The sequence below is a fragment of the Pyxicephalus adspersus genome, chromosome 5 (genome assembly GCF_032062135.1).
Source record: "Pyxicephalus adspersus chromosome 5, UCB_Pads_2.0, whole genome shotgun sequence".
NCBI lineage: Eukaryota > Metazoa > Chordata > Amphibia > Anura > Pyxicephalidae > Pyxicephalus > Pyxicephalus adspersus.
This window is the reverse complement of record NC_092862.1, coordinates 65,404,337-65,419,187: the sequence shown is the minus strand read 5'-3', so window position 1 is coordinate 65,419,187 and position 14,851 is coordinate 65,404,337. Positions and strand designations below refer to the sequence as shown.

The following is a 14,851-nucleotide window of genomic DNA, read 5'->3' as shown; positions in this document are numbered from 1 at the left end:
CTTTGCATATTGTCATCTGTTCCTGGTACATTTTATTACTCTGAAAATGTTAATAAATAATTAATATAATAATAATATAGGTTCTACCTATATAGGCTGCATACTTGTTCCAAACTGATGACTCTCAGTATGGATGATGAAGACAACTTGCATTTTTTAAAGACCATACTTATTTTATTATATAAAAACAAGAAAGGAAAGAACAACGCTATCATAGATGTGAATAGAGAGAAAAGGAAGTATGTCTGAAAATTTCCAGGTTTGATGATACATTTTTAGGTTCCACACATGCCAAGCATATGCTAAAATAAAAACATATATGATGCAGCCAGTTACTAGATTTTTTCTAACAGACCAAGCTGTCTAGTGTGCGTAGCAGCAGAAGGGTTGGTAAAAACCATAAAACTAGTGCAATGCGTATAAAGTTTAGATTTTATTTGTATTGTTTTTAAACCTTTTTGCCCAAAGTTACCAATTTTAAAGCTGGAGAAAGCCTTGAACATGTGCGATTTTGCTCCATTTATAATAAATTTCTGTCTCTCTTCCACAGGTTACTGGAGGAGCTGCTAAATGAATTTAAGAGTAGTATGCATTTACTGCTAATGTGCTTCCAGCAATCTGCCAATATCAGTTTGAAGACTTAAATAAACCAAGCAATCCTCATCATGTAACAATCCATTTTATCTAAACATATGTAGTCTGGCTATATCTTTGGTTCATCTATATTTCTAACCCAATACATTTTTTAACTGAATCAGAGGCAAGTATTGCTATTTTGAGGTTCATAAGTTATATTATATACCCTACAATCTTCTTTGTCATGCCTACTAAAGATGTATGTATCTCTACAAGCCCAGGAAGAGCTAATAAATGTTTTTGTCCCCTATTTTGGAATTGGATTTCATGCTTGTACTTTATTTGATCAGTGTGAGCTGGATTTCAGCCAGCTTGTTGGAGGCGCTTGAGAAATCTATGTAAATGAACAAAATCTATGTAACTGTAATCCTAGTTCAAACTCTTTTCCACAACCCTTAAAAAAAGGTGTAAATTTTCCTTGAAATTTTGTTTTTAATACAAAGGGTAATATAGGAGAAACGGGCTCTAAAACATAGCTACACAGAACCAGGAGGCCAGTAGAGATGGAGTTCTTTATACTTACAATTTAGGAAAGACCAAAACATTAGTGGGTGAGTGGGTTTTAAGTCACTAATTTCCATCAATATAACTGAGCAAGTAAAGCTGAACCCCAGTCAGCATTCTAACTTTCATATGCCCCACATTGGATGGTAATTTTGAATTGCTTATTAATTTAAGTTGTGTATAGAGTGGATAAATAAAACCTTATTCTTTAATACAGGTTTCCTCTCGCCATGCATCTGGTCCCACTAGGCTGCTGAATTAGTCACAGCCAATCAAATATCCTCGTGCACAGTGCATGACTGGTATGTGGACAGACCCTCAGCATCCTCATCTACAATGCAGGACATTGAGGCCCTGTCCACATAATAGCAGTGGAGCTAGAGTCCTGCTTTAATCCTTTAACCCAAAGGTACGTATTGTTTAACAACAACAAAAAGAATATAAGACTTTGATTACCATTTAAACATTATTATACCTCATACACAGGATATATTATAATATTTAACTAACAATTTTGTGTCAAAGTTCAAAATGCTCTTTGTTATACTAGGTTGACTAGATGTTAAAAGGGTTGATGGCCTTTATCAGGCCTAGACTAGGTGCACAGTAATTTAGCGTAAAACTAATAGTCAGAATATGACAAACCCATGTGCATTATTACTCACATATCCTGAGCAAGTTTAGCCTAGTTTTTATTTTTTAAGTACCCCCCCCCCCCCCCCCCCCCCAAATGAGATTATCTTTATTGTTTACTACCACAAAATCAACAATATAAATAGCTTATTTTATAGAAACACCATAACTTACAATGTGTACAAATACACAGAAATAGAGAAGCTACTCTTTTCTCACTTTTTATTTTTTTTTTTATTTTTTTTTTTATTTTTTAGCTAACCCAATTGATTGGTGTGGTAAAGGTTTCTTTTATTTAGCTTGTTTCCTTCCCTGCAATAGACAAGTACCTTACTATTTCTTCCTGTGTCTGTCGCACCTACATGCAGCTCACAGTATTTGTAAAAGTAAATGTTCACATTTAATGTGAAATCTGCACAGGTTAAATGCTTATGATTTCAGAACCTGACTGCAATGTACTTACCATAAAAGACCAATAAATTAAATTATGTGTATGAATATATTTACCTATATCCTAAAAGAATGCAAATAAAAGACGTAAATAGCTAGCTCGGTATTACAGCGTAATCAACAAACAACCTTTTCTTAAGATGTTAGAAGGATTTATCTTCTGACAGGGCCATATTTGTTATAGTCACAGTAATGTTGTATTCTTCTTTAAAATCTTCTATTTCTTCTTCAGGTTTTTGTTTTACCCATTCAATAACATGCAGTGCCTTAAATTATTAAGCATACTATATGCCAGATTAAACCTGCGTGATATCTGCTTTTGGTAGGCCCATGCTCCTTTTTGGTGGAGTGTATGGATTTTATGTATGGGCATTATCTTATTTAAATAAACCAGTTTTTTTTTTCATTAAAAATAGAAGATGGGTAATAAATGCTGCTAGGTGGTCAGGATGTAATGGAGGATATATACCATATCTAAAAAAAAAATGTATATTTACATAAAAGGTGCAATAAAATCACTTCATATAATTTATTTTCTAATTATGATCAGTTACAAGAGGTGGTGCTGGATTCAAGTTTTGTTTTTTTTGCTTGCAAACTGTTGCTTATGTTCTCTCTATTCTCTAAATTATAAGGGATTGTTATCCAAAGTTATATTCTGCAGATTTTATGGTTCACAGTAAATGAGTGGGAAGGGTGACAAATGAGAAAGGCAAAGTGTATTACCAGAAATGTGACAGAGCAAAAGACAAAGATGTTCTGAGAAATGATGCATGGACAAAGACAGCAGAGATGGACTCTGATGGAGTCTACTGAGAAAGCCTAGTACACTTTAAGGTACATTGCTATTCTCTTCATATAGACAGACCTTTAAACACATTTGTGTACACAGGACATTGTGCCTACAGTGTAATAATGGGTTACATTTAAGGATGAACAGCACAATGGCATGTTGCTTACGTTATCATTGTTTTTCAGGATGCATAACTATACTAGAAAGTCTAATTTTTTTTTCGATTTAAATATAATGGGGATGGTTTTGCAAGTTTTTTTTCTGTTTGTGACCACGTTGGGAGATTTCTCTTCACTTTTTGTATATCCCAAGGGACATGCTGTGTAGTCACCAGCACAGAAAGATGGGTAAATCTCCCCAATGGAGGAACAGTCGGCAATAGAAACCAAACAACCAAAGTTCCAACTCTTCTGCACTGTATCCATTTAGAATAAAGACGTTTGGTCTGCTGTTCATCTTTAAAAATCAAATTTATTTGTGTGTGTTTTAATTATGAGTGCATTGTTTACGATTATAACTTTGTAAAGACATATGTATACTAGTGATTAAACTCTGAACTCCATCCAAAAATGAAAAATATCCAAGAAGCGCTTCGCATTCACAAAATTTGTGAAATATGCTGAATATCTTTAAAAACTAATATCTCGAATGCCCGCAAAGCTATAAATTCTTTAGATTGAGGCGTCTTTCATGAAGGTATAGACAATTATATAACATTTTCAGTTTATTGACTATAATTTTCTATAATTTGTTTCTACTTTGATGGATAAAACAATATTAATCAACTACTATCATAAACATTGAACATTTTTTTTGTGATTCCAAACCTCTGATCATCATAAACAGTTGTCTGGGAGCTGCACATTAGAGACTTGTCTTTTAGGTACTTTTTAAATCTGAATTGGCATTTGTGTTAGTCATGGTTGATGTTGATCCATATTCAGCTATGCTAAACTAAGCTTATATGTAGTACAGTGTCCGTAGAAGCTATGCTAAAAGGCGCTAGAGATCAAAACATGCAGGAAGCTTGTTGGAAAGATTTTACTTAAAGGGAGATCTATGCGACACACCTTTTATGGATTTGATGGTGTTTCTCAGTAGGTAACGTTCAACAGGAATCCAACCATAGTAATATACATTCCAGTTAGACACTGCATTAACTTATGATTTTTCTATGCACAGCCGATATCCATCTACAGTAAGCAATAGTCATTGAGGTCCTCAATTCCATTCCTCAAAGGCTACATTCATGTTGGAATTTTGGTATAAATAGTTTAATTTTATGACTCCCATTACATTACCCAATTTCCTTCTGTTAATTAGATAAATATTATATGTGTGCAGATCTTGACCCTCAGGGTTTTTGTACCCCTGGTACAGAACAGTATACTATATGATGCACCATTCTGACCTTTCTGGGTGATCTTTTATTCTGTAGTTTCCCCCTCTTCAGGGTTTTGCATAATGTCATCCCACATCCCCTGTGTACTGACCCCTATATTATGTCATCAAATATTTCTTTTCAGCTAGAAAAATAACATTCAGTCAGGAGTCTTGACCTTTGGCATTTGAAAAGTTTGCGCATACATGAAATCAGTATGTCTTGAGAAGTCTTACCTAGTAAATTATTTTAAAAAATGCACCAGAAAATGCAGCCAGCAGGGTTTTTTTAATACCACACAGGTAGACTACATGTTTCATAAACAACTATGTTTTACTATTGTATTGTCAATTAAATGATTGTACACATGATCTCTTACACACGTGTAATAATTGTCGTTGGAAAGATGTTTCACAATCCTTTTCAACCACAAATGACTGCACAATGCTGTAAGAAGAGGGGACGGGGGAGAAAGACAGAGTGGCACCCAGCTGTGCTCTCTCCCCTTCACTTTCATTATGGTGGTCCGTGGATCCGCCAGGATGATCATTTGGATGACAAGCACTGTACACACGCCAGCTTCTCGTCTGATTTCAGCCCTGAGCTGAATATTGGACTAGAACCATTGCTTACATAGCCTTTGTCCTTAGTGCTTAGCGTTTGCAGATACTGTAGGACTGCACTTGCAGGGATTTTATTTTCTAAAATATTAACATTTAATTTATTTTTGTATACTTTACTACTTCTAGTCCTTTTTTATGTTTAGTGTTTAAATACATAAATCCTATGAATGTTATCCTTTTCTGCTGTGTAACCACAGACAGAGCTTACCTAGTAGAAGTAGCAGAAAGGGAAATCAAGCATACCTTTTTGCTGTCCGCCAACTCTACTGGCAGCCCTTGTAGCTTACCTTACTCAGTAAATGCAGGATTATCACATTTTTAAATATTTAAACCCACAGTTGTAAGAGTGAGGTTTGTGATTTTCACTCAAGAAAATCACAAAAGTTTGTCTCAAGTAACAAAAACATATGTACACAGCTTTACATTCACAAGAATGCATGCCAGCAGAAGTAAACCAGAGGCATTGCTAGACTCATGCAAGTCAATTTTGGGCATGTGCACTGCACAAAATGGTGGGTTTGATAATAAGGGGAGGGACGTAAAGAGGGATGATTAAATCCTAAATCTATTCACTGTATATAAAGCAATATATATATATATATATATATATATATATATATATATATATATATATATTCGTCTCACAGACATGTGGAATTGTTTGAAAATAATTATTTTGAAAATAAAATTTAACATTTTTTTACCCAGGATTTTCTGCATACAGCCCACTTTAGGAAGAAAGTTTATTAATATAGTGACTACTATATTATATACTATATATAACCAGCAGCTGTGAGTCAATAAACACACATTAATCAGACATATGTGTATGTATTGTACAATATGGTATAAAAAAAATGTAATGGCCAGGAGAATCTCATATCCCAAGTATAGAGTGCAGTAGTCAGGAATATAATACGTACAATAAATATGAAGAGCAACATTCAAGAATGTGTAGGAGTAAAGGTGCGTACACACTTCCAATTTTTATCGTTCCAATCGAACGGCGAACGATCGATTGGGCAAAAAATCGTTCGTAAAAAAGTAACCAACGACGCCGACGAGCGAGGAAAGTCGCTGGAAACGAACGACCGGACCGCCGGATCGGATTGGACGACGATCGTTGAACATCGTTCGTGTGTACGGTCGTTCGTTGGTCGTCCATGTTCAGAGCATGCGTGATGAACGAACGTCCGTTCACTTTCCTGTCGTGCACATAGTTCCTCTATCGCTCAAACGATCGTATCTATTGTGTGCACAATATCTACGAACGATCGTGTCGTTAACTCTATGTGCAGGATCGGTGCTATACGATCGTTCATATATATCGTGCATGAACGTTCGTCGTTCGTTTTCCAACGATAATAATTGGAAGTGTGTACGTAGCTTTACTAGTGTAAAATGCACAGGCCAGTTTCAAGTCATCTTTGTAAAAATAAACTCAACTTCAGGCAGTTGATGGCTTGCAAGGGAAGTGTTGCAGACATTGAAGATTTTGTGAACATGGCAAGCAAAACAGACACGTAAGGCATTCTGCACATGGCAAGCAGAACATACACTGAAGACATTTTACACATGGCAAGCAGAACAGACACCAAAAACACAGAAATGTGAGGAAAATGCTGGCTGAATGTTTTAATGGTGAGTAATAGAGCACTATTGAGTGCGAATTGAGACGGCGATAGGCAACTGTTTACACCAGTACATAATAAGGAATATTGATGGTGGTTACTGACAATACCCTGCAAAACCCCCAAGGAGCATACATTGCATCTACAGCCCCCTTTCTGAAGATATATGCAGGATAACCTACCTCTTTTGCCCAACTTCTGGGGGTAACAATAATTAGGATGGCACATATAGTTAAAAGTTGGTTTCGGGTTTTATGAGATCAGTTATGTCTACCAACACTTTCCTAAACTGCATTTAAATATTAAATCTGATTCTGTACCTGATGCATTTCCTAAAGCAATAAATCAAATTCTGACTGTGAACAACATAGGGAAACTTTATATACAGTACCTCAGAAACAAAGAATAGACAAGGACATCACATTTACTTTTTTTACAGAATGTAATTGTTTTTTTATTTCTGTACAAAACCATTAATATTCAGTACAACTCAAATTCAAATTATCCAAAACAGTTATTCAAAAACAGTGATTGCCTTTGCATACATCACAGTTTAAATTGAGAGATCAAAAACACATTCACGAGGCATAGCGAGCTTAGATAAAATCAGTAGAAACGATTCATACAAATATAAAACTAAATCCACTTAACCGTAGTACCTTTCAGGTTCAAATCCTAAACAAGTGGTTCGAAGCATTGTCTATTAACATCACAATTATACAGTTGGATTGGACAGTCATTAAATTTTAGTAGGCACTACTTTTTTATACAGCAGGTAAAGATTTGTAAATACATTTTCATATGTTTATGATATGTTCTTTTACTTGTTCTGTGTTCTTTGACTACATAACATACAAAAAAGTGACTGGGCATTTACAGTCATCACAGCTTTTCCTTATTTACCAATGGGAATATTTACTTTAGTACTTTAGTATGTGACCAGCCTTCAGTAAACTAACCACACTAACTTTAATCTCAGACTTTATGTTCTTTCTCCCAGAATCCCCCCGTATTTCTGATAGCAGCAAAAAACGTTATGAAAATGAGGTCAATAAAAAAAAAAAGAAGACGAACCACCCAAAAATAAATATTTCACCCAAAAGCTAAGCTAATGTCACCCTACAGTGTTCAGTGGAATTGTTGTGGGAGCTGTGGGAGATATAGTACAAACAACATTTACTTGAACATGCAAACAAATATACAGCACTGAAATATCAGTTTAGGTTGAAGCTGGCCTTCAAGCAATGAGATATTTTTAAGCAAATATAATACATTGTATAAAATCATTAATTTTTTATAATGAATATTGTACAGCTAACATTTGTTTTTAAAGTAAAACTCTAATCTGTGTCTTTTACATCTGCCTAGGTTCCAAATACATTAATGCCATCTCCAAAGAGTGGGCTTTTATTTTTCATTTTTTAACCATGGCCAATGGAAAGATTTTAATATCATTTACACCAGCTGTGAAGTCATTGCTATATTTATGGTCTAAGAGTAATTTGCGGTTTTCAAAAGAGAATTTGTGGTCAGGAAAGTCATAATGGCTAATTCAATATGGACATAGTTTACTTCAGTAGTACGTAATATTTTTTCCCAATGCTAACGTAAACCTGGACATGCTTTTCTGCTGCACACAATAAAGGTAGTCTGGAGGATGACAGTACCTTCTTTCACAGTCATATCTAAATGTCCAGCACACTGGCACAGTGTGTCCCTACAAAACCCCATACTATTTCTGCAAGTGAAATCACATCTGTGGTCTCATAAATTATGTCAGACACGTGTTCCTCCACTGGATTTTGTGTACAAGTTTGCAGTCAATTTGGATGGCAACCTTTGTCCAATGCATGTCATATTATTATATGGCCATTGCAAAGCCTGAAACAACATCTTCTGAAAGTTTCTTTTCCTTTTTTGCCCTCCCAGTTTCATACAATTTAGTTCTTACTACTGCATCCCATCATAATGTTTACATTTTTCAGCAAGTCTCTTCTGATGTCTACCCATGTGCAATGGAACCCTAAAGACATTTATGAGGCCATTACCCAAACCAGTTTTTTTGGTATCTTTAGGGTTTAGGGACCAGGAAAGAAAAGCCTTCCAGAGGTAAAAAAAAATGTGGAGGTACATGACTGTACTAATTATGGAGGAGTAAGGGTGAATGACTGCATTGTGCAAAAAGAGTGGGAAAACTTACTTAAAAAAAAAATTAAAATTTCCCAAACTTTTTATTAAAGCTGGCTGCAATAGAAGCAATATAATACCTAACCAGTGGCTTGTACCTTGGAGCTTTTGAGAACCCAAGTTATTCTTGAAGTGTAGGTTGACAGTTTTACCACTGTGTGCCATTTACCACCCTTTGTCATGTAGTGAAAGGGCAGCAGATGGAAGGGCAGCAGATGGAATGGAAGCACAGCATACAGAGGAAGGAATCCAACACACCCTGAAAAACATTGTTTTGCAGGTATGTGATATTGCAATGGTGTAGCTTTAAAATCAAACTTTATCTTTACCTTTTGGTCAGGAATAACAACTCCATCCAACAGGGACGCAGACAGCAATAAGAAAGAGAAACCATGCATGATATAGGAGGATTTCACTGAAGACAAAATGTAGCAATTGGCACTGATAATATTTTTGTAATTTAAATACTGCACAAAGTTTGCCTAAGGAGGCATAAGCCACAATGGGTGCCCAAAGACATAGGGCAATACATTTCTGGCTCGATTGGATACCGCTAAACAGCTAAATAGCATGAATCATTCACTAATGTTTACTATAACAAAAATAAAGCAGCTGCAAAACAAATCCTTAATATATATCTCATAAAAAATTAAAAATAGCATTACACAAAAAAAAGCATGTTTTTAACTGTTTTTTACATCAACAAGAATTTCATTGTGAGATATTATATCCCGAAAGATTACATCTTTGAGATGCATATTTTATGATGCTGATATTTTCAACACCTAGTAAGAGAAGTCAGTAACCATTACAATTAGTAAGATGTCCAGAATGACTTCTGAGAGGACCCTAATTTATGCCCAATGCATATATCAATTTTGGGTAGGGTTGCTAAGTTTAACTCCTACGTTCTGCTTATTTCTTTAAAAGACTGCATAAATAAAGGTATCTCTCCCTCTATCATTTAAAGTTCCTACTAATTCCCTTATTTTCCTACAGTATGGACAATCCATGAGAGTTTAAAAGTAAAAGAACAAATAGAAAAGTTGGATCTGTGTTTTAGAGCAGTGGTCCCCAACTTTTTTTGAGTGCGCGGACGACTAAATGCACGGACTATGAACCGCGCATGCATGGGGAGCCGTGTGTCACTCAAAGGGGAAGAAACATCCCCCAAAGTGACATCATGATGCCAGAACCCACCCACCCTCCCATCGCAGGTCTGAGCCTGCGATAGGAGAGTGGGTGGGTTGTGTCTCTGGACCACCAGCCTGAGCCTGCGATGCGTACAAGTGACGTGGTCCACGGCTCTGGCTGGTGTGCCCCCCAAGCAGGGTCCTTCTTCTGGGTTTGGGGACCCCTGTTTTAGAGAATATACAGGGATAGAATGAAACCTCGTATGGGGGCACCCCAGTTAATAGAAGGTTGTATCCCAGAAAATAAAAGTAGGTATTAGAGAAGAATTGCTTTTTTTTTTTTTTAAGACAGTAATGACATCAAGGACTTTGTCACAGTCAGAAATACAATGGACAACTTTTAAAGCATTTATGGGATGCTAGATAGAGAACAAGCAACACTCTCCAGTATTTAAATAAACAATAGACCATCCAAAACTCTGTAAACTGCAATACATTGGAAAATCTAGGTAATTCTGGGATTTTAGGTAATCCAAAAAGCCGAATGTCAAGGGTTTTTTCTCAAGGCAGTTTATTAGTGGTTATAGATTTACAAAGATCCTACTTATTACCAGTAATAGTTTATACATTTTGGTTGGGTGTAAGCCCATACCAAAAGAATAAAATCTTAAGAAGTTGCTGTCACTTTACTAACTAGATGCCAGAGGTGCCCTAACCATCCCACGAGTTACTGGTACTTACAAGTGCTTAATATCAGAGAAATGTGTAGCACTGACCCATTACTTAAAAGTAATCAACTACACAGTAAGGAGTATATTTTAAAAATCTGTGAATCTGACATTCACTGAAAAAATTATGTTTATGTTATTGAGTTTAGAATATATTCTTCTTTCTATAATACAAACTGCATATGCAATAACAAAGAAATAATGTGGCAACAATATGGCACCTTAAGTCAAAATGTACTACGCCACATGGTCGTCATTACAGCCAGGATACTAGCATTTTAGGAAACACAATAATAGTGAAACACAGATTCTTGGTAGAGGTTTTCACATTTAGAACAAAATATACCATGATATGTGCATTATGCATTGTAACCAAGCACTAGGTCTTCATAGTGACTAAATGTGACATGGTAACAGTGTGGTCACAGCATTGACAACACATACGACTATACCTATCACTATGACCATTGTGATCACTAATTACTGTTTAGTTTACAACAAATTATATTTTAAGAACAAAATGTATATAATATACTAATCTGTGACCTTAGGAATCTCAGATCACCCAAAATGTTTGTTCTATAAGAACATTTCTCAGAAGGAATCAAGCTTCAGTATGTGCATTACATCTGTCACAGTAGTACAAGAGAGATAACATTCATATTAGGCTTGCCAGTTTTGTCGATGGGGTCATGTGACATGAATGTTGGTAAATGATCCCTGTCATTCCGGTAGAGGGACATGGCGAACTGGCCGGTGATAGTCTTCAGAGCTGCTAATGAGATCTGAGTAGTCGTAGCCTCTCATAAAATGTGCTCCATTCTGTTCAGCAAAGCCAATTAGCTGTCTGGCAAATACTGGCTCAACCTAGAAAACAAATATACCACTGCGGTCATAAAGTAAAACATAAAGCTTGCTGCTAATATAGTTATATGTTGCCACCATATTGTCCATATTGTTTTATACGTGCATATGATGATTTCTAAATAAGGCAAAGTGCAATAACTCCAATAGCCAATTATAATAAATTAAGAGGAACTGGGAAAACGACTAAGCTAAAGCCATGTCAATTCCTCTTCTGAATCATGCTTATCAAGAGCAACATAGAAATATTATAATGCCAATAACATGATTTTATACGAATTAATAAATATACCTATTAAATAGTCTCATAACAAAAAGGAAAACATGACAAACAGAACTGAGAGGTATAGGAAACCACATGAGTACTTACATGAGCCATAATTAATTTCCTTCCTCTCTGTGGATCCGGAAATTCTTCTCCAAAACACAAAACAATTTGAAATCTCGGAACTGGACGACCATGGTGAGCAAACGCCTGCAGTTCTGGTGAATAAATAAAGCCTTGTTATAGACAATTAATTGAAAACATTTTCCTTGACTTGTATTATAGATACAGAACAATGAACTTACATTTAAAGAAAGTCTTATATCTGCACAATTTCACTGTACAGGTAATAAACGCCATTTGATAACAGGAATAAAACAATCGCCCTGAATACTAAACTTGCATGTGCACGCTGCATGCTTTATTATCTTACATAGACTCATTCAAGCATAGTAAATGTGACACCTATAATGTTACAAGGTATGGCAATGCATGGTATGACTTTGCCATGTGAAAATCAATATATTTCTATTTTTTTTACGAGTTTTAATATACCTGTTAAAAACTGCTGCGTATCAAATAATTTGCAGGGTAAGTCTCGTTCTAGCTTATTGGGGCGATCATTGTACATGGACAAAGGGCCCTCCCAGTATATTCTGCTCTGACAAAGTCTCTTGGCATATATTCCATCATGGGCCATCCACAGAATGACACCACGGTCCAAGTGACTCAGAAGCTTCTCAATGTTTTTCCGCAGGCTGTTGTCTTCGGGGTAAGGAAATAGAACTTGATCCAATCGAGTTGTTTCAAAGCACTGTCCATGTGCGATTCTACAGCCTTCTGGGTTCGATGTAATTCGCTCTCCAACCAAGGTGTCACGGTAATATAAGCTGATATGAAGGCGGCAGTCTAAGTAGGAAAATATATGAGAAGATTGTAAAAACACAGGCATTTTGTAATGCGCAATAAAGAATTGTAGCGGTTAGGTACAGATGTGGCCCGAAATAGATAAGGAACCCAATTGCTTTTTAATCCTAATATACTTTAAATACAGTTTCAGTGATTATGTTGATTACAGTAGAGGCAGATGTTCAGTGGTTCCAGCAACATTATAAGTCACTTCCACATACTACAATCATGTAAATAATTTTGATTAAAAATATATTGATATATTTGTGTATTGATTGTAATTGCACACAGGACACTGATAATACGTTGGGTTATCACCCTGTAGTAGTAATCTAGACATTTACAAACATTACATGATGATCTTTTCTGTGATGTGAATTTAATTTTACTGGATGCAGCTTGGTTATTAGTTTTGAGAACCAAGTCTTACTTTTTTAATCTACAATTATTTTTCTTTCCCCAAGATGACTATTTATGTAAAATTATCCAGCGCTGGCTTAGGATCACTTCTAATTGGCAATCTGCTAATTCTGGTCAAGGCAAATATAGTTATTTAAAACAGATTATTACACCTAGGTTGGCTCACTCACCTGAAAACGCAATAGCTTCTCCTGACCGTATGCTTGGTTCTATTGGAAGTCCCGGAGTTTGTGACTCTGTTGGTGGACACGCATAAAAAGATCCTGTAACTTGATAGCCTGATTATGAAAAAAAATGTTAATTGAATCTGTTATGTTTTACATTGCAAAAATGTACATGAAAAATAAAATGTACACTGATACACTTTGCTTCATGCTTAGTCTGAAGAGCATATCATCATCATCATGATTTCTAGTCCTCAGTGATGTGGTTTATATAGGGAATATTTATATATATTTCATTGTCTTGATATCTAACTATACAACTTATGTAAGCAGAATTTTCCAAAGCTTAGATGCCCAGACCAATAATATATCATATATATATTGGTCTGGGCATCTATATGTGTCAATATATGTCAGGTGGTTTGAGAATAACACTAAGAGTATGGATTACACACAGTTATGTATTCCTAGTTGATATTGGGGGGGGAGGTTGATATCTTAATTTTGAGTATTTTTAACACAGAGTTACATACATTTTATTTTGACCTAATTTATACTTTAAATTCATATGCCTGGACTGATATTAGGTTGGTCTATAAACATTGCTAATACTATTGATGTATTCTTTTAGTTGAGAATAAACACTTATAAACATTTTGCAGCCCTATTCAGTAATATAGAATCTCACTTTGAAATTTTTGTGTTCACCTTCCATGTAATACGTAAAAACATTTTCTGTAGAAATGGCCCATTGGGAGTTTGCCACACCAATATACACACTGCTATCACCAGCTAAAAGAAGAAAGTATGGTCTGAGATGTGTTAAATCCTGTTTACAATAATTTGTTTCCATTAAGGCTGGAGTGGGACAGAATACTGACAAAGAAAGGGGGACTACCTATAAATCTATGATCCCCTGTCAATGATCAGTGACCCTGCTTCCCCAGGAAGGGATATGCAGGAGGACCAATAATAACACAAAAAGCAAATATAACTATTAGATCTGTGTGGTGTGTAAGCACGTTATGTCACATGTAAACATGTGTTAATTAAGACAGAATGGATAGGACCAAACATGCCTATACACAAATGCCTACCTTTTTTTTTAATGCCTCACTATTCTTCTGAAATAACTAACCTAAATGAGTAATGTTACAGCTCAACAGTTCCTGGTTGCAATATACAAAATTTTTGTTTTGGGGTTTAGATTCATTTAAAGGTTTTTTAATACTACTATTGATTATTTAGTATTTTATTGCCATAATACCTTATAATACATTATTTTCTTACCTACATGCATTGGTCTGTTAATTTTCAGTGTGAAATTATATTAATTATTAAAAGCGTGGTGATGTATATTAGACTTTTAAGTGTGCTTTTTATTAACCTTAAATATTTAAACATAAGCAACCTTCTAATACAAATCATGCACTCCATTGGTATCTGTGACACTGCTCTCTCTTGGTTTGCTTCCTATCTGTCTGACCGCTCCTTTCAAGTTTCTTTCAATGGTAACTCCTCCTCACCCAC

The 14,851-nt window shown here is 35.4% G+C and overlaps 2 protein-coding genes across 3 annotated transcripts in view; one reads left to right on the top strand and one right to left on the bottom strand.

The window, feature by feature from the left end:
• The window catches only part of EXOC2 (exocyst complex component 2), an 84,778-nt gene extending 83,892 nt beyond the window's left edge, over positions 1–886 (top strand). Inside the window, exon 27 of the mRNA XM_072411789.1 lies at positions 551–886. Within this exon, the coding sequence (XP_072267890.1) occupies positions 551–644 (94 nt within the window). The 3' untranslated portion in view covers positions 645–886. The remainder of the gene's footprint in view (positions 1–550) is intronic.
• Positions 887–7,074: 6,188 nt separating this feature from the next.
• The window catches only part of IRF4 (interferon regulatory factor 4), a 24,580-nt gene continuing 16,803 nt past the window's right edge, over positions 7,075–14,851 (bottom strand). For both annotated transcript variants that reach the window (XM_072411787.1, XM_072411788.1), the window contains exons 6-9: positions 13,328–13,435; positions 12,384–12,737; positions 11,934–12,046; positions 7,075–11,566 (exon numbers count right to left, since the gene is read on the bottom strand). In XM_072411787.1, the coding sequence (XP_072267888.1) occupies positions 11,423–11,566; positions 11,934–12,046; positions 12,384–12,737; positions 13,328–13,435 (719 nt within the window). In that variant the 3' untranslated portion in view covers positions 7,075–11,422. The remainder of the gene's footprint in view (positions 11,567–11,933; positions 12,047–12,383; positions 12,738–13,327; positions 13,436–14,851) is intronic.